Source organism: Seriola aureovittata, chromosome 22 (assembly GCF_021018895.1).
Source record: "Seriola aureovittata isolate HTS-2021-v1 ecotype China chromosome 22, ASM2101889v1, whole genome shotgun sequence".
Taxonomy (NCBI): Eukaryota; Metazoa; Chordata; class Actinopteri; order Carangiformes; family Carangidae; genus Seriola; species Seriola aureovittata.
In genome coordinates this window covers 12,425,630-12,451,162 of record NC_079385.1, presented here as the reverse complement: position 1 = coordinate 12,451,162, position 25,533 = coordinate 12,425,630, and the positions used below count along the sequence as shown (strand labels likewise).

The 25,533-nt window shown below is 39.1% G+C and overlaps 3 protein-coding genes across 5 annotated transcripts; 1 reads left to right on the top strand and 2 right to left on the bottom strand.

The window, feature by feature from the left end:
• Positions 1-888: 888 nt before the first annotated feature.
• Positions 889-5,815, bottom strand: zc3hc1 (zinc finger, C3HC-type containing 1). Its single transcript, XM_056368292.1, has 10 exons — positions 5,640-5,815; positions 4,852-4,954; positions 4,479-4,629; positions 4,266-4,349; positions 4,011-4,138; positions 3,643-3,782; positions 3,127-3,394; positions 2,797-3,000; positions 2,077-2,289; positions 889-1,853 (listed from the first exon to the last, which is right to left on the bottom strand). Exons 1-10 carry the CDS (start codon positions 5,771-5,773, stop codon positions 1,746-1,748), a joined length of 1,533 nt encoding a protein of 510 aa, XP_056224267.1. The 5' UTR covers positions 5,774-5,815; the 3' UTR covers positions 889-1,745.
• Positions 5,816-7,280: 1,465 nt separating this feature from the next.
• On the top strand, positions 7,281-14,053 carry klhdc10 (kelch domain containing 10). Its single transcript, XM_056368107.1, has 9 exons — positions 7,281-7,533; positions 9,897-10,118; positions 10,245-10,399; positions 10,572-10,720; positions 10,833-10,917; positions 11,184-11,250; positions 11,324-11,371; positions 11,502-11,641; positions 11,771-14,053. Exons 1-9 carry the CDS (start codon positions 7,443-7,445, stop codon positions 11,978-11,980), a joined length of 1,167 nt encoding a protein of 388 aa, XP_056224082.1. The 5' UTR covers positions 7,281-7,442; the 3' UTR covers positions 11,981-14,053.
• Positions 14,054-17,165: 3,112 nt separating this feature from the next.
• On the bottom strand, positions 17,166-25,512 carry cax1 (cation/H+ exchanger protein 1). 3 transcript variants are annotated; one of them, XM_056367815.1, is made up of 20 exons: positions 25,267-25,512; positions 24,136-24,312; positions 23,705-23,835; positions 22,978-23,086; positions 22,737-22,853; positions 22,584-22,645; positions 22,179-22,367; positions 21,890-22,075; positions 21,206-21,305; positions 20,878-21,019; positions 20,559-20,742; positions 20,281-20,380; positions 20,022-20,140; positions 19,674-19,711; positions 19,299-19,549; positions 18,833-18,966; positions 18,547-18,641; positions 18,238-18,316; positions 18,041-18,149; positions 17,166-17,905 (listed from the first exon to the last, which is right to left on the bottom strand). In XM_056367815.1, exons 1-20 carry the CDS (start codon positions 25,340-25,342, stop codon positions 17,832-17,834), a joined length of 2,472 nt encoding a protein of 823 aa, XP_056223790.1. In that variant the 5' UTR covers positions 25,343-25,512; the 3' UTR covers positions 17,166-17,831. The 3 variants fall into 3 exon arrangements, with proteins under 3 accessions (XP_056223790.1, XP_056223791.1, XP_056223792.1); XM_056367816.1 differs by having other exon boundaries at positions 18,833-18,969; positions 19,422-19,549; positions 25,267-25,511; XM_056367817.1 differs by having other exon boundaries at positions 19,422-19,549; positions 25,267-25,511.
• Positions 25,513-25,533: the final 21 nt, after the last annotated feature.

The window sequence follows — 25,533 nt, the reverse complement described above, 5'->3', positions numbered from 1 at the left end:
GAACTACCACTTGACATCGTTTACATTGATGTTTTCTATTTAGGGGCTTAAATATAATAAAGAAATATCAAAACATAGAAGAAACATTAATATTCAGACAGTCTCTTCAGAAGTGTCTCCCTCATTGCTGTGGCACTGGCTTTGTCTTGGTTTTGTCTGTCTTCTATGTTCTGCAGTAGATAAAGTTACAGACCGATGTTGATTGTCATTATATGTACCCCAAAATGTCTGGCACCAGCTGACAGTGCTTGGAAGAACAGATTCGCTCAATTGTGTACTATAGGGGAACTTTTGCTGCACATATCCTTATTTTGTGGGGGTGGGACAAGTATTAAATCAACTCATTGTTTTTCCTGTCAAATGGCCAGATCAGACTAAAGTTATTTTGAAATATACAGGACACAAATGATATCTACTCATGATACTATTGCCCCCAAGGACCACCTCATACCTGCTTTAATAATAGGAATGTTTTTCTTGTGTCCTCACAAACGATCAAGTCATATGGCTGTCTTTCAATGACATCAACCAGTAATAATCATTTATATAAAACAGAGTTATAACAAACATACTGTACATTGTTTGCAAAGCTGTCAAACCTGCCAAAGAGGTTAAGATGTGTGCAAGAAACAAAATGGCTGCCAGTGAGTGATGAAAGGCAACACACCAGAGAAATGGAACACATGAGCTGATTCCGAAAGCCCTTCACAAGTCAATCTGTCTGAAATGCAATAGTGGGACCACTAAAATATTTGCAAGAACCATACCTGAATGCATTTTCCTTTTATAAACAATATAAAAACTATGTAGAATGTGATAATTAGTTTCTAATTTAGTTATTTTTTGGGTGTTTCATGTCAGAGGAATGACATGCAAAGTGAAACAAACTTTGAGAAGATCATTTTTATTAAACCCTTGTAGGAAATTCTACGAAGATAAAAGTACATGCAGAATAGTGAAAACTGCACTAGCAATGAGATGTCACAGGAAGGCAAAAAGTAAATACAGGCATCCTGAATATCTATTCTAAAACAGGTTTGAAGTTCATGGCACGTGGTTCTACCTGCCTGCAATAATCAGGATTTTACCACTGACTGACAAACATTTCACCACACAAAAAAGGATTTTGTCCATTTCAAATAGAACTCATAGCCACATTGCTTTTCAAGCAAAACAGTACACACACGAAAAGGACTTCCTCACAGTTTTTTGCTAATCTGAGGTTAATGTTTACCGCTCACACAAATGACTCAACATACAGTGAAGGTAAACACTACCTTTCCAGTGTCGAGCCATTTGGCCCTTTCTTACGATCAAGGATTCCTTGTCTCTTGTATTCCACAGAAATCCAGACCATCATGATGTCATGAAGCAGGCTTCATGTGAGGTTAATAGTAGATACCTTGCTTGTGGCCAATTTACATACTGAGACATGTTCTATTACTACTTAAGTATACACATGATGGAAGGCCTATATAGGCCCCAATAGTTGCACATCCCAATTTTTATGTAGCAGAATTCAGATGTTTTAGAGCCACACATAGGCATCCTTCACATATTTCACTGTTCACAGAGAAGACACTAAATCATTTGCCTGAAGACACAATCAACTTTCTTTCCCTCCAGAAACACTTGGACTGTAAACATGACTTTAAGGGATGGCATACATTGATTATGATATGACACTGCGGTCATTGGTACTACTGATGCTGTACCGCAAAAATAGGGCAGGTCAGTTCACCACTTCAGTGCTGCGATGCCGTTTGGTTGGAAACAGTCTGCTGAGATGGAGAGGAGGAAACCTGCCACTGACGGAAAATAGCAAACACCCTTTTGGACTTGTCACGAGGGCCCTGCAAGGAGAGGGAGAAAAGAGAAATGCCAGATATCGTTTATTAGAAAGTTGTATGGACAACAAATCTGACATTAGGATGAGAAACAATGTTTTTAAATAGGTCTAAATACACAAGCTTGAATATGTATTTGGCTCACAGCATTTTTAGGAAGATACAATGTGATTTTTAATGTATGATGAATCATTGTTATGAAATATAAACACCAGAAACTTTGACTTGCCTGTGCTGGACTGTCTCCCGCTGTATCAGAGTTCTTCTTCATGGGCATGAGGAGGTCGAGAGCTGCCTTCCAGCCCTGCTGATGAGGTGTTGAGCCTCCACCCGCAGCGGGGATGGCTCCTGGATCCACATTCTCTTTTCCCACAGAGATCCAGGGACACCAGTCTCTGTGTTGAGCGAGAGGGTCAAACGCATTCTTGTGCAGGAGCCCATCCTGAAATAACAGGGAGGTAGGTCAAAAAAGAGGTTTGTAATAGCAAACCCAAAGTAATGCAAAACCCTCTTTCAAATTTAACTAGGATTAGGATCTAAGTTTCACTGTCTTGTCTTTAATTATATAATGGATAAAATACTTTACATTTTCACTCAAAATTGATTGAGACTACAATTTTCTCTCATAGTTTTAGGGATGCAATGTTTTGTTAAAGACATAGACTTGTGTTATGTGGTAGCACTTATGAGAGCAAATCTCCTTGCTAATGTAAGTAATGCAAAATCTCTCATGCAATAATGAGATTGCATAGAGGTACAAACTGAAATTGTGATTCCAATATGATAATTGTGCAGCTCCATCTTAGATGCAAGACTCTCACAACACAGCCTTAGTGAACAGGCAGCACTGCATTATTAACCATTACTGTAAACTGCCACACATGGAGCCTGTGCCATAATTAAACTGCAAACATCTAGCTATGAAATTAGCAGTAATGTTAGTTCTTACAGGACCACCAATTGATGAGAGGCACAGGCGTTTGGGAGGGTGTTGCAGGCTGGCAGCGCCATCAGCCCCAGAGTTGTCCCCCTGTCCTCTGCTGCGAGTTGCAGGCCTCTTGCCCCTGGTCAAGGGACTTGGCAACTCTTCACTGGGGCTTGGTGAGTCTCTGCTTCGGGCTCGCAAGGCCACAGGGGAGGAGGTTCCCTCACCCTGTAACATACATCAGAATATGGTGAAAAAGCAGCCTGGCATGATTTCATTTGTCATTAATGCAAATGGAACAAGCATTTCTATTTCAAATTAATATGTGCATATAAGGATTTGCATAAAACTTGCCTGGTCTAAACGGGTGGAGTCCTGACTCCGCAGCTTCATGCGACATGGAGTTGCAGGGCTGGGTGAGGCAGATGTAGAATGGTCTCCCTGACCCTCGTGTGAGGCTGCTGAGACAGGACCCGCTGCTTGAGTAGATTGGCCTACAGTGTTTGTTGAGGCATCTCCATCAACCCCCATTCCTTCCATTTGGTGGAAGTTCCACAAGCCCACCTTGCGCATACAGTAGGAGCAGGTGAGGATGGGCAGGTTCATGGCGTGCAGAGCTGGGCTAAGATAGACAAAGTCATGGCTCAGACATCTTGATCAGGTGGAGGAGTGCTAACAAAGTTTGTGCCATGTTTCTCCCAGTTTCACATATTGCCTCCCACAGTAGGTTCCTTGTATTTTCTTCCATACAGCTAGTAAATCACTGAAGATACATTTGATATTGGAAATTAGTTCCTGCGTGCATGCTTACTCTTGTTTACAGCAACATCAATTTGTGTGCATTACAAGGAGTCTGGTGTTTGATCTCACCTTGCCGCCCAGCCACAGAGAGAAACAATGCATGCAGCCACCTGGACAGCCAAAGGTTCAGAACATGGAGTCCCCCCCTTTCTTTTTTGTTCTTCCTCGATCAGCTGCAGTATAACACTGATAACATCTTCATTCAAAGACTGCAAGGAAACAGTGGACATTAATTGCATGTGGTCAACTTAAAACCTTATGTTTTCTGATGGCTAAATACATAAAGTTCACATTTTACTTTCAGATTTTTCATGATCTGACCGACAATTACGTAATCAGATCCACTCTTTTAAACTCTTTCTGTAAGATGAACAATGTTCATAATGTTTAAGAGGGTGTGTTGTCACTATACAAAAAGGCTGACACCCTTGTCTCACCATAGATTTCAGCTGCTCTGGTTTCATGGCTGGCAGCTGCTGTGCAAGGTGACAGGCGCTCTGGAAGCGTTCTAAAAAGGCAGTGAGAAGTGTTGATGGTTCACAGGCTGGAACCAGCCAGAACCTCTCTGAAACAAAAGCAATATTCACAATGACCATCATGTGGATAACTCAGGTTTAATTCAGCTACAATGACATGGTCATGTTAAAGATTATTTTTGTTATGTAAATGCTGCAAAAAATGGTTGCTCTTACCTGGACAAGGAAAGTCTGGCCAAGTACAAAACTTCTCATGCTGCGTCTGAAGCTGCCTCGATATCTCTGCAATGCGGGATTCATCTATTTAAAAGAAGAGAGGTGCTTGACCTTTAATTTCTGGCAGACAGGCAACATCAGCCTAACCTTGCCAAAATAAAGTGTGCCCTGGCTCTGACATTGTCTTCTTCTGTTACTTCAAGTTTTGCTTACATTTTTCAAAGTCTAAAGTTGGTTGTAGTGATGCACAAAGGAAAGCCTGGCAGCTGGAGCACTTGAGCATATCGCAACCAACGTTGATCCAGCCATATCTGGCACACATCAGAGGGGACAGTGTGCGGGGTTTGCCTGCCCATTTCAAACAGTGCTCTGCTAAGGAAAATTTTACTCAGACACAAAACAAGTATTGTCACATTCATTATTGCTCCAAATGAAAGTAGATATCTATGCAATTTCCACATTAATTATTTAAGTAACATATTAACAAGTGCTGTTTTTTTTTTTTTTTTTTTATTAGTGATCACATGGTTGTGTAAAAACAGATGCCTCATACTGGGTCAGAATTTTCAAAATGAATAAAGGATATTGAATAGGATTCCACTCTTGAGAAAAATGCCTCTTTGTTCGTTGCCTCGCAGGGTGCCTGAGTGTTGCTTTTTACTTCCAGAACATTCAACTCTCCTTGTCCACTGTAATCCACATAAAGATAAGAGACAGGACAGATCTTTAGCCTCCACACACTTGCTTATTATCTAATTGATATAAATTCCTAGAATTTATGTGCACCATACATTGTAAAATTCATAATTCCATCTTATAAACTTTCTCAGCTACACAGGAATGGTTGATGCAGGGCTGCACATAACTGCACAGCTTTTCATCTCAGTCAAACTTGCGTAACAACAGAAAAAATGAAGCGCTGCTTTTTCGCTGTTTATCATGATCTGCCTCTTGTATTGATGCACAGTAGAGAGACTAGCAGAATTTATTTAGCCTAGCATTGATGGCTGTGCGACAAGTGGCCAATACTCCAGAACTTAATGGCAAAGTACCATGTTAGTGTCCAACTTTCGGTCCCCACCCCCCTTATCAGTAACTGTGCACAGGAGTGATTAGACGACGACTACCACAGCAAAGCTGTTCGGTGGATGGACAAAATAACAAGCGCAATAAAAAAAAAAATACAGCAGTGTGCAAGCTCCCATTCCTGGCCTGCATGCTTCCAAATTTGTGGAGACTTGTCCCTCCTCCTCCTACACTGAGTGAAGGCGGCTAAAGTAGCAGCGCTGCCGGGCTAAGTGGCTAACCAAACTAGCTAATGTCAACTTGTACTTTAAATCAAACAAATATCGCGCGATTGTTCGGAAACTGCACCTGATGGATCCGATGTTTGCCGATGATACACCCTCATTTAGAATTTCACGAACTTTCTCCGGAGAAGCAAGGGAAGACTTTTGAAGATTAGTGTTGCCGAGACGATCCCCACGACTGCCGCTGAGAGTCGCCATGATCGGCTCTGACGTCCGCCGGAAAATAAGCTCTGAAACCAATGGTTCCGCTTTGTAAGACCCCTGACCACATCACAGTGCTGAAACGTCTAAACCTGTTTGGCATCTTCTCCTTCAACTAATTTTATTTTTAAAGGTGTTCTATACGTGGAAAGAGAGATTTTCACCTTAAAAATGGGGCAGCTAATTTTAACGGGTTAAGTTCTTGACTGTTTTTTGGTTGCATTATTTAAAGCAGGGTTAGATTTAATAGATTTTTTTCTTTTATACAGATTAAACTACCTCCCTTGACAGACTGGCTTACTTTATTTGCATGCACATTTTAGTGGTCCATTTGACTGATTTTGATTCTCCTACTAGCAAGATCATATATGTCACTTAAAAGCACTTTATTTATATTGATACGCTGGAAGAATGATTCAAATCCTTTAAGTAAAAGTATCAGTACCATAACGTAAAAAATAGTAAAATTTTAATAAGCCCTGCATTCATCATTAATGCATTATGTGTAAGCATCTTTATGTTGTCTTTGATAGTTTATAACAATCCACTGATAGAGTGGAGTAAAAAGTACACAATTACCCACTTAAATGTAACAAAGGCTATACATTTCAGGAAGAATAAAATGAAAAATACTCAAGAGAAGTACAAAATGTATATTAGTACAGTTACAAGTAAATGTACTCAGCAGAATCAGATTAACCGTTTAAGAAGACAAAAATTAGTCATGGTCCCCTAGTTTTGTCTTTCTTCCTACTCTTAGTACATTGTGAATGTAATGTAGGTCTATTTGGCCTATATCTAATATTTTAGGTGTCACTGTAAGGCCCCATAATCTCAGTTTATATTGTGATTAAGTGGGGCAAACAGCATTGCAATTAATCAAATTACTTCAAACAAATTGCCACACTGCCTTTGGATCAGTGTGATCCAACACATTTCACCACTGTTGGTATCTCATCCTCAGAGTAGTCTCAAAGCCAAAAAGGAACACTATCCTGTAGAGGGCACTGTGTAGTCATTTTGACAACAACTACCATAATTAATTTTAAAATGAGGGTAGTCTATTGTGACATGTATTGTATTCTTTATAGCTTGACATACCTGACAAACCACAATGAAGGGAGATAAAATGTATAGAAAATATAACAGAACAATTGTATTTAAAAAGGTACAAAAAAAGTGATTTCTTTTAAATACTCAGGAAAGTTCAGTTCAGCTTCAGAGTTTGGTTGGTGGCTATAATCCGTCATTTCTGAAATGTGTAGGATTCTGTTGGTGTAATTGGACTCATGACCTCACAGTGACATTTCTAAATTCAGGCTATGGCCATGTGAGTGATAACAGTTCATTGTGTGACACATGGCCTCTCTCTTTCACCCCATAAGTCATCTCCAGACTCTGTAGGTCTCTGGACCACACTAAAGCAGAAAAAAACCTGTTGTTGTTTTGGAGACGACACGCGCAGTCCCGCCCATCTCTGTTGACGCAACGTCCTAATAACAAGCCCTCTGATTGGCCAAGTCTCTGATGGCCGGGGGGTAGCATTTGTGAATGGTTTCAAACTGAGTGAGATGTGAAATGATTTATGATGTTTTATCAGCACTTTAGCAGATGTTTTTTTTATTCGATGTGACATTCTTCAGGACTGGATTGTAAAGGGGAAACGATGTCGGACGCTGAAGGTGCTCGCAGTCCAGACCAGCTGAATAAATTCAAGAAACTGACCGGCAGGCCGCCGCACGGTGAAACGTTAGCAGGTCGGTCAACAACATTAGCAAGACATGCTAACGACAGGTTTTAACTTAATGTTGGCACATTTTGCCAGTCAGATGAACACCGTGTCATTGAGATTGGCAGCTTCATACAGAGTATTAATGTTGCACGTTAAGAATGCAAATGTTGCCCTTCCTGGTGACATTGCTAAGCATTACGTTCAAGCTAGCAACATCCAGCAATTGTGCTTGTTTATCTTTGAGCTTGTTAGCAATCACCTCAGCTAGCTAACATGCATTATAACATGAGAAGAAATCATATCGTTTATGATTCTTTTTAACCTTTTGTGTCTAAATTCTGTCTTTCAGCTGTACAAACAATTTAGTATATGGCGTGACACCACACTATCATTGATTACCAGGTGTTACTGACCTGAAAACACATTGACAGCTATTTTAAGACTGTGTTTTTGGAAGAGATTCACAGGGCTGCTAACTACATGATTGTCTTTGAATTTACTTTCTGGGCGTAGGAAAATAAAGATTGTAGTTTGATAGGGCAGTTGTCAGACCTGTCATTGCTAGATGACTTAAAATGCATTCAGGTACAAGTTCACATTCTCAAACAGTTCATGGACTGGTCAGGAATGTTGTCAGTGCTGGATGTGTTTGCTGTGTCTCTACTCGCCAGTCACTCTGGGGATGGGCACCAAGTATTGATAACCATTATGTGAAGAACATAATATTCAAAAGAAAGGCATAATTGAGATGATCCACCATGTTGTGATAAAGCCAGGATGCATTGACTCCTCTCTAATAGTTAACTTATTCCATTTGGCTGTCGGTAAATCTACAGTACACATCCTGGGTCTGGTCTTTTTATGTTTTCTTTTTTGTGTGTCACAGATACAGTCTGACAGTTTGCAAGGTCAGTCACACCAGGGGCTCAGCAATGTATAGTACACAGTCCAACTCTGGTCACTCTGACTGATAAAGCTGCAAATAAATATGACACTGTTGACTAATGTTAATCATAGACAACTGCATAAAAGATTTATTTGCGTATTTTGTGATATCATTCATTTTCAGAACTATGCACTTAACATACTGCACATAATGCTTTTATGTTTTTGCTTGCCACTTAGCTGACACCTTAATTAACCCTGCTCTGACATTTTTTTAATGCACTGGACATTGACAAAGCCTAAAAAGAAAACAGAGGCAAGTTCTTATAAAAAACCCTACCACTCTTTGCAAGCTTTGACAGTTCTTTTATTACAGCACAGTAGAAATAACTAGTTGTAATAGATTTTGGTGACAGAAAGATATGTGGCCTAAGGAAGCCCCTTTTCACACTGTTTGTGCTTTTACAGCCATTCCTCTGTTTCCAGTCAGCATTTTGGACATTCAGGTCTCACAAGTCAGAAGTAAATTATTTAATATGTGGCCTTGATAGAAACACCTGGACATAAGTGTCTTAATGAATTGTGTTCTGCTTTGATTATGAACGATTTGAATAGGTAATTGTGTTAAAAAAAAGAATTTAATTGAGACAATAATATATAACATTACAGCCAAATAATTATTTGTGTTGCTACTAACATTATATTTGTATCAGTGTGGATGTTTGGTCTTGTCACTTCTCCTACATTTCACAATCGTTATAAATCCTGATTATTAAAAATGTATTTGCTGGCTGAAACATCAGAGCTGAGTTGTAGTTAGGCCTCAGTGCTATTTTTAGTACATTAAACAGAGGCCCATTATTAGACTTCTTTTGCTCTGTATTCTGTCATCATGCCCCTGCTGATAGAAACCTGCTAAAGTTTCAAATAGTGATTTTTTATTTTCTGCTGTTTGCATAGCATTCCTCAGAAGGCCAAAACAGTGAGCCTTGCATATAATGTTGTGAATAAAGAATCTAAATGATGAGAATCATGGAGTTGCCTGATTTCTGTGTTTAAACTACAGAGCTGTATGATATGAATAGACTTATTTCTCTGTTAACTTTAGTGTAAGAGTGATACTTGAGATTTTCTCATTGTTGTAAATGTGACCATGGATGAGTTTTTGTTTGTCTTAGCTGTGTGATTGACTGGTGACCCAGAGCCAAATGTTAACCCTGTGAATGAGTATGCTGTCCTGCTTTCTGTTAGGTCATGCTAGAATAGCTTGGTCAGCTTTGGGTTCTAATGTTCTTAGAAGCCTTTAACTGGATGAACATGTGTTTTATTTGAATGATCAGTCAAATTTCCATAGTAAACAAAACCAGAAACTTCTGTTGACCTTATTTTGTAGTTTGACTCACTTGTATTGGCAGCTTATTTTTTTTGTGTTGCAAGTGATGAAAGTTTATCTAGTACCTCTGTTAACATGCTCCTCCTCCTTCTTATCCTATGAAACTCCAGGTCATCGTAATCCCCCTGCCCGCAGTGGTCATCGCTGTGTTGCAGACAACACTAACTTGTATGTATTTGGAGGATACAATCCTGACTACGATGAGTCAGGAGGCTCAGACAATGAAGATTATCCACTGTTCAGGGAGCTGTGGAGGTACCACTTTGCCACAGGCTGCTGGCAGCAGATTCGAACAGAAGGCTACATGCCCACCGAGTTGGCCTCTATGTCAGGTGAAACATTCTATATCTATTAGCTTTGATTATTTCAATACTTATTAGTAGACACGCACTTGCACTTCATCAGTAGGTTATGTTTTCTGTTAAAACATCAAATTTGATGTTCCTATGTTCCTTCAGCTGTTCTGCATGGCAACAACCTCCTGGTGTTTGGAGGCACTGGGATCCCCTTTGGTGAAAATAACGGCAATGACGTTCATGTTTGTAACGTGAAGTACAAGCGATGGTCACTGCTCAACTGCCGTGGGAAGAAACCCAATAGAATCTATGGACAGGTAGCCTCAGAAATTAGTGTGAAGTTTGTTATTTATTTCTTGAAAAACTGTACAGATTGGTAGTAATGTATTAGTGTTTCAGAGTCCAGTTATTAGATATTCAAACTTTTAAACTGTGATTAAACAGAACTACCATGTACTAGGCTGCTATTTCATATCTTTTCTCCTCCAGGCAATGGTCATTATAAACGGCTTCCTATACGTGTTTGGAGGGACCACGGGGTACATCTACAGCACAGACCTGCACAGGCTGGACCTGACCACCAGGGAGTGGATCCACCTCAAGCCCAACAACCCGCCTGACGACCTGCCTGAAGAACGGTATGCTGTAATCCTTATAACAAAACTAGGAATCTTTTCATTGTTTGAAAAAAAAAACAAAAAACACCTTGACATTACTCACTGTGTGTGTGTTTGTGTGTTTGTGTCACAGGTACAGGCATGAAATAGCACATGACGGACAGAGGATCTACATTCTGGGAGGGGGAACTTCCTGGACATCTTATCCTCTGGACAAGGTAGTGCTGGCTAGGATTAAATCTAGCTAGACATACACTTCTTTGCTTGAATATGATAAGATGCAGCTATTAGTTAATAGTCACTGGTTACTATTTTTGTACCAAAAAGTAGTGGAATGTAGAAATTGAAGCTTGGCACAACAGTGTTTCACAGTATTACCTACAATGTTTTAAGCAATGAAACCAGGGATATTCATTTTAATCATTATTGAAAATGGTCACTTAGACTCATGGTATATACGCTGTCATATTTTTTATTTTCATAGGTGCATGCATACAATCTGGAGACCAATTCCTGGGAGGAGATTACAACTAAACCTCATGACAAAATAGGTCTGTATCCTGCACTCCATTATTAACTTTTTTTCTCGTGCACCCAAATCTAAAATGTTTGTGCTTTTCACAGGGTATCCTGCTCCCAGGAGATGCCATAGCTGTGTGCAAATACGAAATGGTGAGTTTTTCAACAATGATGTGCAGCCAAAAATCATATTTGATATCACATCCTTATATATTAAATCTTCAGTGTTAAGTTGGTTTGAAAGCAAAGTAGCATCTGATCATCCATTTTTTCTCTGTTGTAGATGTATTTATCTGTGGTGGCTACAATGGGGAATTGATATTGGCTGATCTGTGGAAGATCAACCTGCAGACTTTCCAGTGGAGTAAACTACCAGCAGTGATGCCTGAGCCGGCCTACTTCCACTGTGCTGCTGTCACCCCAGTTAGTACAATACTTCCTTTTCCAGTCATTCTGTGTCTAACTTTAACTGCTGATGTACAGTTTAGAAGTTAGTTTCTGCCGCAAGCTCTATATTTTATATAAAATAAACATCTTTCTGTCTTTATCTAGGCTGGCTGCATGTACATCCATGGTGGCGTGGTGAACATCCATGAGAACAAGAGAACTGGCTCTCTGTTTAAGATCTGGCTGGCAGTGCCCAGCCTGCTGGAGCTGTGCTGGGAGAAGCTCCTCAAGGCTTTTCCACATCTGACTTCACTCCCCACCATGCAGCTGCTCAACCTGGGTCTCACACAGGAACTCATTGAACGTTTGAAATAAATCGCACAGTGAAGGACAGATAGTGGAATGGATGAGATGGGCTGGGCTGGAGTGGGAGGAGATGAGGTCTGACAGAGCACAGAAGTCAATTCACAGCAAAATTCTCGGGAAAATGCCCTCTTGCTCCCCCTGCCTAACGTAGCCCCGCCTTAAAACCAAAAACAATGGGATGCCTTTTTTCGTTGTTTTTGATCTTATTTTTTGCAGTTCCAGTGATGATAAAGGAAATAAATGTGGAATGTTTTATGGATTTTATTCACCACCACCACCACCACCATCCCTGTTACTTACATGATGCCTTTGTGTCAAGCTAAGTATGAATTCCTGCTTCTCATCAGCCAAACTGTGACCGCTGGAAATACTTTATTTTGTCATGTCATGTTTTCCAAGACGGTCCTCTCCTGTTATTTTAAAAATCCACCTTCTCTAGTACTTTTAAGAATTCTGTGCAAAGGAAGAATGCATGTATATTTATTTTGAAGGACTAAATCTGTTTTTGGGGTATTCTGATCACCTGATATTGCTGTTTGCACACTTTGTCTTGCATATTTGTAGGCACTTACTTTTTTAATATATCCTGTAAGCAGGTTTCTGTCTGAAAATTGGCAGAGAGTGGTTTTACTAAAGGACCATGCCAGTATTTTTGTGCATTTTAGTCAATTTAATACAGATCTCATATAAATTTAATCACTGTTGACATTCTGTAGTGTTTTACATTTTGAAACTGTTTTTGTGACTTTCTGGGCAGCCTTTTTGTTTCAGTTTTCTCCTCATGGTATGAAAATTAACTTCCAACTTGCTTGAGTTAAGTAGTCAACCACAGAGATTTTCATGTCTTTTTTTTTATTGTTGAAGTTACATAACTTTGACATAAATAAAAACAGACATGGTGTTCACTGTGTGGGATTACCAATCTTAAACTTCAAGTCTTTCCTAGTTTTTTTTTGTATTATATGAATGTAAACAAGTGTCTGCCTGGAGGTAAGGAAAAACATAAGAAAAAAAAAACTAAGTTATGTTATGCCTTGAAAATGGTCATGAGTAATATATGTTATTTGTGGTAAATTGACTAAAAGGTGAAGAAAATGTTAAATGCTGGTTTTGCCCATGTCTGAGCCCCTGTATCTTCCTGTTTTCTATTATACATCATGTTGCAGCCTAGCCTGGAGAATTATCTGCAAAAAAAAGTCAGGTGGGTATCTTCAAGATAGTTTCCATCCTGTTTGCTCGCAGCTCTCATTTGTAAACCAACCCATGCAACACATCACTGTGAATTTGGTGCTCTTTAAACTTAATTTAAAATGCTTTTATTCGAATAAAGACTTAATTCTGTTCAGACGTTTACTCCCTCTCTGTTGATGACATTTGAACTGGTTTTGTCACAGGGAGTCGCTTTAGTAGCAGGCTTATACAAACATTTGTGTATACTGCAGTGCCTTTCAAACTTTTAATGAGGTTGAAATTTCACCAGTTTAGGAAGTATAAGATCTTTTCGTGTTTAGACAAACAGGTTTTATGTTGAAAATTCTTTGTTTTAGAGTAAGTGAATATTTTAACCAGTTTTAACAGTCCAACCATTACAAACTGTATAATCACTCAACATGTTGGCCAAAATGGTGATTTCTGTATACCGTCTTAATGTAGAAGATTTCCTTCTCTTCCTGCAAACAACCAGACAAAGTAATTTGCAGGACAGGATGAAGCATATTTGAAGGTGATATGTTAATTTAACTGATGCCAAATAATGTTGCACCTAGAACAAAAGTATCGTTATAATTATGAATGAGAGGTTACGGCGAGATGTTAGATTTTCAGTCAGGACGGGCTGTTACCAGATGTTTTGATGCCTCCCACAAACGCATGAATCTGCCTGCACTTCTTTACCATACCCCTTTATTTATGTTCTGCATTACAAACTACTTGATGCATGATGTCATTTCCTGCTTTTTCTATTAACATCATCAGCTCTTTACTTTGAGACATAGATTTAAAAAGGTGACCACTTAAATGTTGTATAGTAGACCTGTGTGAATGTTGTGTTGGATTTCTGTCAATAAAAGTGTTCTGTAAATAGCCCTCTGCTCCTACATTTTCTTTGCTTGACTGGTAACTGGCATGATACATAACACAATTACAGCCCTATTTGTTTACCATTATTGCATGAATTGCTGTTGCCACATTTTTTCTGAAAATGCACACTAGATAATTGCAATAACATGCATGCCATTTGTCCTGTTAGTTGAGCATACTAAATGTGCGAAAATGCCAATAATGAGCATTACAGAGTGAAAGAAATATATGGCAGGAATTAAAATTTGATATAAATCATAATGGTGCACATTTTTATTTGCAAAAGTCACCTTATTTTTTATGAATTTCTTCATTTATATGGAGGTAGATTTCTTCCAATATTATTTGTGTGAACAGATCAACAATCCATGCGTAAATGTGTAATCTGTAAATATAAAACACTTTCCACACTGTGATAATGATGAAGATCAATAGTAGACAGATCACATTTCATACCCATCCAACACAATAACTATGTCATATCTTTACCATTGAGTTTACTGTAATCGTTTGCTGTTTACAACATAATCGGTATTTTCTACATGTAGTCTATAATCAGTTGGCAATTGTAGTCATTAGTCCTGTGCAGTCAATAGACCAGCCAACTTATCTCTTACAAGTAGTTATTGCAAGGCTGGCCCAAGGCATAAGCGAACTAAGCGGCGGCCACCAGGGGGCCCCCAAGAGCGCTTGAAATGCCCCTCGAGATATTTATATAAGTCATTTGATTGGACGAGAGGCATTCCATGAGTGCTGACATAGAGTATAACAGCACAGGGACTTTTAACTACATGTATCACTCCGCTTTACAGGTGTTCTGTTAACCGTTAATTAGCGTTACATTAACGGTCGTTATCTATCTAAGATGAATATATTTTCAGAAATAACATTTGAATTAAACTATGTATGGTAGTCAGAAGATGATGAAATGAAGAAACTTGGATATTAAGGCGCACTCCTAAGGTAACGTGTAGACAAAGTAGCAAGCTAATGTGCACTGTGCAGGTCAGGAAAATGTTTACTTAGCAACAGTCCAATACCAGTCCAGTTGCGGAACTATTTGTGTTGGCGTAGCCAAATAAATGATTAAATAAACAAACAAATCATAATCTCTTGTTGCTTATTTAACTAATATAGCGCTCGTAGAATTGTTGTATGATGCAATATCACACTCGAGGTCGTGATGTACTGAATATCAGCAATGATTATGACTTTTTATGTCTTACTATACTATGACTTTTTTAAAAGACGTTTTTATGACTTTTCATGCCTTACCATACTATGACGCTTTTATGACCTTTTATGCCTTAATATACTGTGATGTTTTTATGACGTTTTATGCCATACTATTCTATGACGCTTTTTGGCATTTTCATGCCTTACTATAATATGTTGTTTTATGCCTTGCCATACTATGACGTTTTTATGACCTTTATGCCTTAATATACTATGATGTTTTTTTGACGTTTTATGCCAAATTATACTATGACGTTTTTTGATATTTTACCATACTGTACTATGTCGTTTGATGCCTTACTATACTATGACGTTTTTTAAAATCATTTTTATGACTTTTTATGCCTTACTACACAATGACATTTTTATGACTTTTTATTCCTTACTATACTATGAATTTTTTATCCCTTACTATTCTATAATTTTTTTACGCGTTGCTATACTTTGACGATTTTATACCTTACTATACTACTACTATACTAGACTTTTATATGACTTTTTATGCCTTATTATACTATTACAGTTTTATGACGTTTTTATGCCTATAGTATGTCGTTTTATGACTTTTTATCCCCTACTATACTATGATGTTTTTATGCCTTACTATACTATGTCGTTTTAATGACTTTTTATGCCTTATTATACTATTACAGTTTTATGATGTTTTTATACCTGTACTATGACGTTTTTATGCCTTAGTATAGTATGACGTTTTTAAAACGTTTTTATGCCTTACTATACTATGACATTTTCATAGTTTTTATGACTTTTTATGCCTTACTACAAGATTACATTTTTATGAATTTTTATGCCATACTATGACGCTTTTCTGCATTTTTTTTTGTTGCCATACTATACTATGACGTTTTTTGGCATTTTTATGCCTTACTAATCTATGTCTTTTTATGACCTTTTATGCCTTAATATACTATGATGTTTTCTTGACGTTTTATGCCTTACTAATCTATGTCTTTTTATGCCTTTCCATACTATGACGTTTTTTGGCATTTTAATGCCTTACTATACTTTGACGTAGTCAAAAACTTACAAATTTACCAAACAAAAAGTACTGGTGGGTACAGAATGTGCATTCACAAATCAAACAGACAGGTAGGAAGGCAACAGGGAGGATCCAGGGGTGAGGCCCTGCAGCAGCACAGATTACATCCCTACCCCACAACACTCAACTACATTCACCTATTGGGTGATTCAATGTTTTTGTAAAAAAAATTTTTTTTAAATTATTTACTATTAAATGTAACCATACACATCTATCTTTTATATTTACATATGTAATGAAAATGTACTTACAGGCTTTGGGATGAATATATATTTATGTAACATATGTGTATAATATATTTGCTAGACCTATATGTCAATATATGATATTGTTCCAATTTCTAACAGGTTTCAAGTGTAATTTTTACATATATAGGCCATACTGTATATACATATATTTTACTTTATATGTACATATATTTCATACATGGAGATTCAACACATGTACATATATTACATTTGCTTATGGGCATTGAATGTAAATTCAGATCTTATATGTTAATAAACCATTTGGTTGACGTCATTAAAGTCAATCTGACAGAGTTGTTGCAGCCCACCAATGTTGAGACCAAACCTACGCCCTTGGCCAAATCAAATTCTGCTTCTGCTTATATACACACACACACACACACACACACACACACACACACACACACACACACACACACACACACCAGACTGGCAGTAAGTTTTTTAGGAAGATATTCACAAATGCTTTTCATTCATTTGTAAATTAATTTAATGTATTCCCAGATGTTTCCTTTTATTTGTGGAATTTGTTTGTGTATTTGCAAATCCGTTTTTTTTTTTTTAAAGTATATTTTTTTGGGCTTTTTATGCCTTTATTGGACAGGATAGTAGAGAGACAGGAAATGGGGAGGCAGAGAGGGGGAATGACATGCAGTAAAGGCCGTCCGATGCGGGACTCGAACCGGGGCCAGCTGCAGCGAGGACTGTAGCCTCTACACATGGAGCGCCTGCTTAGACCACTACGCCACACGACGCCCCTGCAAATCCGTTTTATATTTGCAAGATATTTTTGTGAATTTGCAAATACATTTTTTTTTTTTTTTTTAATTTGTGAAAGGTGTTTTATATTTACAGATAACACATTTACACACAGATTATTCATCCGGTCACACAAAAATATTGAAACAAATCTATCTCCATACATTTATTATGTCCAATACAAACCACATATTACAATAATAACACCACAAATTTACATTGAAATGCAAGACAATGACTCAGAGTGACAGATTCTTCTGACAGCAAGAACTGGGAAAAAATTTCAAGCACACAAAACACCATCCAATAACATATATTTACAGCTCTTCACTTACAGCTCCATTGTGACACTTCAAAATTAAATCCAGTTCTTTTTCTTTCTTTTGTACCACTGAGCCCACACCACCTGAAGATGAAGGATTACTGTATTCAGTGGCATTCAATTTTTGGGGCTTCAGGATTTTTCTTGACAAGCAGATCAACAAGAGCGTGGAGAAGGAGCAAAGAAGTAAAGGGCCAAAAGGATGAGATAAACCACCACTAGAGCGGTGCCTGCAAACAAAACAGAGACCATCATAATCTGGAGTACATCTATAGCATTTTGCAAACTTTTTTTCCCCCATGTCAATCCCTGTGAAGTGATCATGTCCATTTCTGCTCTGTGAAAATCACTTTAACATGACTTACCCTGAAAGTAATCACATTTTCCATCCATGAAGATGTAGTTCACCAGGATGACACTGAAGATGCTGGCCCACAGATGAATGTCACTGAACACAAGGACAAATCCAACATCCTGGGGAAAAATGTTTGTCAAGTCATTGAAATAACAATTATGAACAAGAAAAAAAAATTATCTGCAAAAAATAAATACTTTGCCTTACATAGAATGCATTGAAGAGGATGAGCAATGGAATCTGAATCATGCAGACCTGCACAGCAATGCAACTGCCCACTTCAAGGCTGCAGAAGAAAAAAGGAAATTTAAAATGTCAAACATTTCACAATGGCTCTATTTGTCCTGTGTATCAATAAATCAACAACAGTTGAGGAATTCTAATGTTCAAATAATGAAAAAATTTACATAACATTAATTATTGTGTTCGTACCGAGGCCATTCAGTGTCGAAACATTCAGGTGGTTGGTCCCAGTCAATTGAAATTACATTATATTACATCACAGAGCAGTCCTACCTCAGGCTGATGTTGTTCTGCAGAGCAAACTGGATCCCATTGACAATCTCAGGAAGCTCTGGCACCATGGCCAACACTGTGACACCAATGAAGTACTGCAGGGAGGGAGGGTATAGCTCAGTACAAAGAAGACTAGTCAAGCCCCCAAATAACTATGAACCAGCCACTAAATCCACTTAGGTGTTTTGTCTCATATCTAACACAAAACTTAATATCAGATACATTGAGTCTCTAACTTGATTTGAATGGGAGGTTTCTCTCTTTCAAAATAAAGCATTTTGAATACCTGGGAGATGGAGGAGTGGGTCAGCATGGGCTCGATGTTCTCTGTGCTGAGGTCAGCGCAGCAGGCCATCAGCACTGTGGCAACAATCAGCACTGCAAGAGCCCTCCACCGCGACCAGTGGACCACGTGGTGACCTGCTTGTGACATACACACCATGAGAGCTCCAACAAGCAAGTTTAATAGCTATGACTTACCTCTCTGTTGAAGATGCTTTTCTTCCCTCTCAAATACTGTAGATCCATCCGGGATCTAAATCTAAACTTTCTTCCGTATTTTGGTCCTTCACTCTCACATGCTTCAGAGTTTTGGCATGCACAGGCACAACTTTACCTCACTGCAGGGGAACAACCTTCCGTCTGTGACTCACATGCACAGGCAAGTTAACAAGGCAGGCAACAGGCAGTCAGTGCTTAACAAAAGCATTTAATTTTCCCTTCACCCCAATAGACATGCACACCACACACACCTGTTGCAACGTGGCTGGTGACAATAGAGCTGGCATTAATACACGAGTTGGCAGCGAGTAGATGGCCAGCAGTGACCTCACTAGTGGGGTGGTAGAAGCAGGTACCCCCTAGTGTGTACTGACCATGTGCATGGCCCCCTTGGCCATCGCTGATATGGATATCATATATGTGGGAGTGGGTCTTCAGTGTGAAGATGAGGCCAATTAGGTATGCAGCAGGCAGCAACACAGAAATTGTGTACACCAGAGGCCTAGAATTTTTTTTAAATCAATAATTATTCAAAACACAATTAAGTATATATGTTTGAAAAGCGTGCGATTTAAAAAAAAAAAAAAAAAAAAAAAAAAAAATCCAGGTGTAGCACAGGGACTTACTCAGTGTGGGAGAGAATAGACTGTTGCTCTGTTTGACCCTGAAAACAAAGAATGACAATGAAAATTAAAAATTACACAAGTTTATAAAAGCAATGTTTTAAATACGAGCAGCAATAAAACATGTTTCCTGAATTATAAGTTTAGCTGCTGTGGGACCCATAAAAATGTAATCTTCATGGTAGGAGCGTCTGAAAATGTATTAACCATCAGAGAAAGCGCCGCAAACTGGAAAAAAAAATAAAAATTTTAAACTTGCTCAAGGTGGCTTTGTTGTTTGATTTACATCATGCTCTGGAAGCACAGTAAGAAAAGCTGGAAGCTACAGGAGAGTTAAGAGAAGCTGCCCACCGTGTCGTAGTGACAGTCCTTGCAGATGAACGAGATGCTGGCGTTGCCTGGGCTGTTGCTGCAGCTCTCACACACAAGATTACCGAAGGCTTTTGAGAAGAGGGTGGGCGCAAACACACCTGAGGACAATTATTACAGCATGGGCTCAAATCTAGAGTTTTATGAATCTGTGTGTGGCAGTGTTATTGTTTAAGAGTTATATGTGTGTGTGTGTGTGTGTGTGTGTGTGTGTGTGTGTGTGTGTGGCTGCCATACATACCCCCTATGGATATGAAGAGCAAAGCTGAGCTCACTCCAGCTGAACGACTGTTAAATCGTTGCTCCCTGTGTTTAATGCCTCCGATGATCATACAGATACCCTGTACAGTCAACAAAGTGCGTGAGCCTGAGTGCCTGTCTACCCATTTCAGACCTGAGTCTCAGTGAAAAGGATGCAAAAGAAGATACTGAACATGCTAATTTCACAGAAAGGATCCTAACGCTGCATGTTAACTGATAACGTTAATAACTGTCCATCTGTCCGTCTTAGGCACTCACAGGTATGAACAGTATACACCCAAGTAAGGTCCCGGTGAGCGCTGCTTTAACAATCTCTTCATAACATTTGGTGCCAGCATGGTGTCCCTGCAGCAGTGCAGTGATGTAGAACGTCATCTCTGTGATGGAGCCAAAAGTTGCATTCACCACTGCTCCCACTGCAAAGTTACTCTGTGCAGAAATGCTGTAAGAGTACGCACCAGAAAACAAAACCATAAACATATGAAATGCTATGCATAGCCCCCAGGTTTATAAAAAATGGTCAGGCATCCTGTAGGTGCAGTGGGAATAAGTCAGTCAAAATACAAAAATCCCTTACCTAGCTATTCCCATGCCAATATAGTAGGATAGAGGAATGATGGAAGTGATGGCTGTTGCAAACTTAGTTTCTGCACTGAAGTAATTGTGTTCATGGTCAGTATAGCCAATAATCAGAGTGATCAATACCAGGGGAAGCAGGTCTGCAAGGAACATAGACTTAAGGAGAAGAAGTAGACCAGTACTGACCATGTATAGCTGTAGGACACAATGCCACCATTTAATAATGGTAGCTATCATATTGAAATGCAATCTAATGGTGCCTCAGCTGACCTCTTGGCATTTTTACTTCTTTTACTGTCAAGTTAGATCCAACCCAAAAAGGATACTAAGAGCAAAAATGTTGATTCCTTGGACAGTGTATTTGTAGTAATACACATTACATGCTTGATAACAGCATAAGATGACTCTGGTCTCACATGCACGTGTCTGGAAAACAGAGCATAAAACAGTCACATCAAGTTACAAATTAATTTATTAAGTGTAAAAACATTTGTAATTTTGGTGGACTCCCCATTTTTTTTTTTATGGTGAAAAATGAGACTTGAAAAACTTATCAGCAACATGTCTCTCCATGAACAACATCCAGGTTACTGCCGATAATCCAATAATCAATACTAATGTCAGTTTTCATTAGGAACCATTTCTATAGACATCAGTTACAATGAAAACTGTCCACAGGGGTAGAGCAAAATATTTCAAAACCTTTGCAAATAAACACAAGATTATGTACAGTACATGTTACATGTCACCAGGGACAACTATGTTCTTTGTAATTTAATTGAACTCACACTTCAAGAAAAAACAGTCATAGGAAACAATAATTTGATTGGCTAATTCAATTGGCCATCACTCACATGAACAAGTGGAGCACCTCAGTTACATGTTACCATACCTAATAAGGAGACCAAGTAATACAAACCTTTTAATTGGTGATATGACAAAAAGGTAATTTCTTGCCCCAACATCTTTCTCTTGACTAAGCACAGACATTTCAGAAAATGACCCTGTACCTTCTCCACTCTGTGGATCTGGATGTCCTCAGGTGCCATGAGGAGGACAGTGGTCAGTGTGCGTGCATTCATCTTGGCTACAGGGATGGTGAAGACCAGCAGCCAGGAGAGCACACAGGCCAAGCAGTGGACCACAGCCAGGACAGGGTAACCCAGCAACAGCCAAACATAAGTACTGATACGGCACTGCAGAGAAAAACAAAGAATCATTAAAGTCATTAATAATATACATATATATTACTGACCTTCCCACTGCACCAAGTGCTTAAGGTCATTCTGACCTTCTTACCCAGTGCTTTGAAATTTTTCTAGCGGGTGGTTCTGGGACGGGGATGTCAACAGGGATTGGGGAAGACATCAGAAGGGGAGCAGAGTCCTTGTCCCTGACAAGGTCTTTGCCGTCTTCAGTGTCCCCCTCTTCAGGAATGACCTCAATCTTTGGAGGCTTCAAAGTGGAACTCTTCAGTACATCACCGGCCTGAAAGATTAAATGATAACATGTCACGTATCAGTTTTCCAGATGTTATGTTAACTAAAAGTTTACTTGGGAAATGCGGCTTATATAATTCTTTATTCTTGTGGCAGCTATTGAACATATCCCAGCTATCACAGTCACAATATACTGCAGGGATAAGTACTGTATAAATTCAAAGACACATGAAGTCCAAAGACAGGACACTACGCATCATATTACCTTGTCTAATGACTTCCCAAATGGCCAAATAAAGTACAGTGCCATCTTCCAACAGAGTTTGCCTGAAAATGGAGAAAAAACAAATTGATGATGTTCAACATTTAGGGAAAGACACAATACTCTGAGTAATGCAGCCATTTATAGAAAACATACCATAGGGAGCACCAAGGATTGTTAGAAACATTATAGGACAAATGAGGAAGTAGATTAAAGATATCCACCATCCAAATAAAAATACGTAAATTATGTTCCCAAAGGTGACCACTGAGCCTGAAAGAGAGGAGAAATCATAAATACAGTTTATTGCTTTCCTGTAACAACCCCACAGTATGTATGAGTATGCATGCAGGTCCTATTAAACTAAAGTGCAAAGGGAGAAATGAAAGAAAAAGACCTTCTCGGGGCTTAACAATACTGAGATCAGAGTACAGCTCTTTGATGATTTCTGATCTGTCTTCGATGGGCTTCTCTGTCACGTTTCCCTTCCACTTTCTGAAGCCAAACTGAAAAAAAAAGACACACAGTAAAACATGCAGTGCTAAACAGTTCTATCAGAATATCTTTTACCATGATAACTGTCAGTAGAGATAAATGTAGTCAGTTTGACACAACTACAGCATGATTTAAATTGGAGGCAGCAGTGTGTTTCCTTTCGCCTTTTCATGATTAACTCATGTCCAGATGAAAACCAACAATTAAACTTTACCCACGTTTCCAGCAGAGTTCTTAAACACAAGAGACACAATCTGAGAATGAGTTGAGCTTCTTTGTATTTTCCTAACTGACACATCTGCTTCATGAACATCACCTGATTTTCTTTTCTTCCCTGTCAAACACATGAATGTTTGAATCATTCTTGAAAACCTGAATCGATAGGCTTTCCAGCATGAAAGCACTTGTGTATTGTTCCCACATGAACTCCACATTGTTCCCTCCAGTCCTGCAAGTGCCGCTCTGCATTGCCTCTACAACCCCCAGGGAGCTCTGCCCCACAGTTTAATAACCAATAAAGAAACTCAAACCTACAAGCAGAAGCACATCCTGGGATTTAAAAAAATAAAAAATTCTACACTAAAGTCATAAAAAGTTAGGTGCAGAGGACTGACTCAGTCATGGCTCACCTTGTAGTTGTTAGCCTCCCTATGTGCCTCCACCTCATTCTCAACTCTGATTGTGGTCTTTGTGGTGGCTTCATGCCAACCGTCTTCTCCATACCGCGATGGAGTGGACCGGGCTGAGCCGCTGTGCCCTCCTGTGCACATCACAACTGTCAGATGACTCCAGAAAACATAATCCCAAAACAGCAGATGATTTCTGTTCTCGCCATTGTCACTTTACTTGTCTGTCTACATTTGTACATCTCCAATGTGTATGAAGCAGATCTTCACAAAAACTTCAGCTACTGATGATTTTCAGACTCATTTTTATGCTAATTAATCTTTTAGAATGAAATATTCTTTTATATTAATTATTAAAAGTTTTCCAATGCAACTATGCTCTTTTAATTGTTTTAATAGTTTTTTCTCTGGTGTCAACTAATGTCTCATCTCACCCCTGTGGACAGCGAGGAAACATTTTGGTGTGTAGTGGCAGAAGTGATGTGCAGAAGCATCTGGGGAGGGCGTCTCCACTGCACCCAGCTCTGGATGCTGGGGGCCAACGGAGAGTCTATCAGTTTGGAGCTGTTGACGTGAAAACCGGTGATGCTGCTCAGGATCCGCAAAGTTCTCTGAATAAAGAAATATCATGGAAAACAGAGTAATAGATTTGAAACAGTGCAGTACATTAAGCAATATTTGTGACATGATTTGATTTTTCTTTTTTGACAGTTTAACAGTGAAACGGACAATCTACACAACAGAGAGGGGCTGCATTTAAAGGTGAAGCGGATGACCCACATCCAGGACCAACGCCCTTCAGCTGTCCCATGGAAATGTGTGTGACTAACAAAAACCTCCTGAGAAGTCATGCAGTGTCCCCCCCACCCCACCCCCACTCTGTCAACTGCTGTCTGCCAAGACTGACCACATTATCAATGCATTGCAATACAGAGATAAGGTAACTTAGGCGACAGTGCTGAGCTTTTGAATTAAAAATAGAAGCGTTCTGGTCACACTGTATATAGTCCATCTGCTCATAATGTTGTTCATGAGAATCTGACAGAATGTTTAATATCCCAAACTGTTTTATTGTGTCTGATAAAAGATGCACAGTGAATGTTAATGGAGCAACAGGTAGATTTTGGAAGCAACTGGAAGTCAGTGATGCAGAAAACTGATGTCCACATGCCTGATGCCTCCTGCTCTTAAGGAGCTATATTTTGGTACAAAAGAAGAAAAACATCCACAATCATGCAATATTCACATTAAATGATAAAAAACAACCATAAATTGTGAGGAATGAAGGTCAGTAACCATGCCTCTGATTCCAGAAACAAACTTCAGCTGAACTCTGTCCGACACAAAACCTCACAGGAAGTGTTTTTGAAAAGTTTGGCAGTACAGGTGAGTTCGATGAGCGTGCTCAAAACAAAGTACAAGGTCAAACACGTAAGAAAGTTAAGTTAGAAGTCAAAGCCTCATGTTTTTAAATGTGTTGTGGGGGGTTAAACGCAGTTTGCAAGTTGTTAAATTGAGATGAAGAAAAAGTAGGTCCAGTAGAAGTAGGAGCAGTTTAGTCTCACCTGAGGAATCCGCCGCGGATCTCCTCCGCAGGTTCTCCACGTCACCTGGCATCAGTGTGGACTTTCTGTGGGACATCTTGTCTCTTTACTCGCCAAGTGTCGCTCCTGAAGCTGCGGATCGACGGGTCATCCTCTTTATAGTCTGTACAGTCGCCAGTTGTTGGCCACGGCACACTGACGCTCAACAAAGGAGGGGGGGAATCAACTTTAACGCCCCCCAATGGAGGAATCAATAAATACACTGTCTCAGAAAGATGTGCGTTCTGC

What these genes read in the sequence shown, in the direction of transcription:
- klhdc10 (XM_056368107.1), top strand. Translation starts at nt 7,443, where the DNA reads ATGTCGGACGCTGAAGGTGCTCGCAGTCCAGACCAGCTGAATAAATTC. An exon ending in GCACGGTGAAACGTTAGCAG is followed by an intron (nt 7,534 to 9,896) that starts GTCGGTCAACAA and finishes ATGAAACTCCAG; the next exon opens with GTCATCGTAATCCCCCTGCC. An exon ending in CATCTTATCCTCTGGACAAG is followed by an intron (nt 10,918 to 11,183) that starts GTAGTGCTGGCT and finishes TTATTTTCATAG; the next exon opens with GTGCATGCATACAATCTGGA.
- cax1 (XM_056367815.1), bottom strand. Translation starts at nt 25,342, where the DNA reads ATGTCCCACAGAAAGTCCACACTGATGCCAGGTGACGTGGAGAACCTG. An exon ending in AATCAACATTTTTGCTCTTA is followed by an intron (nt 21,020 to 21,205) that starts GTATCCTTTTTG and finishes TGTTCCTTGCAG; the next exon opens with ACCTGCTTCCCCTGGTATTG. An exon ending in CAGAACAACATCAGCCTGAG is followed by an intron (nt 18,317 to 18,546) that starts GTAGGACTGCTC and finishes TTTCTTCTGCAG; the next exon opens with CCTTGAAGTGGGCAGTTGCA.
- zc3hc1 (XM_056368292.1), bottom strand. Translation starts at nt 5,773, where the DNA reads ATGGCGACTCTCAGCGGCAGTCGTGGGGATCGTCTCGGCAACACTAAT. An exon ending in GCCAGACTTTCCTTGTCCAG is followed by an intron (nt 4,139 to 4,265) that starts GTAAGAGCAACC and finishes CTTTTGTTTCAG; the next exon opens with AGAGGTTCTGGCTGGTTCCA. An exon ending in CGGGAGACAGTCCAGCACAG is followed by an intron (nt 1,854 to 2,076) that starts GCAAGTCAAAGT and finishes CTCTCCTTGCAG; the next exon opens with GGCCCTCGTGACAAGTCCAA.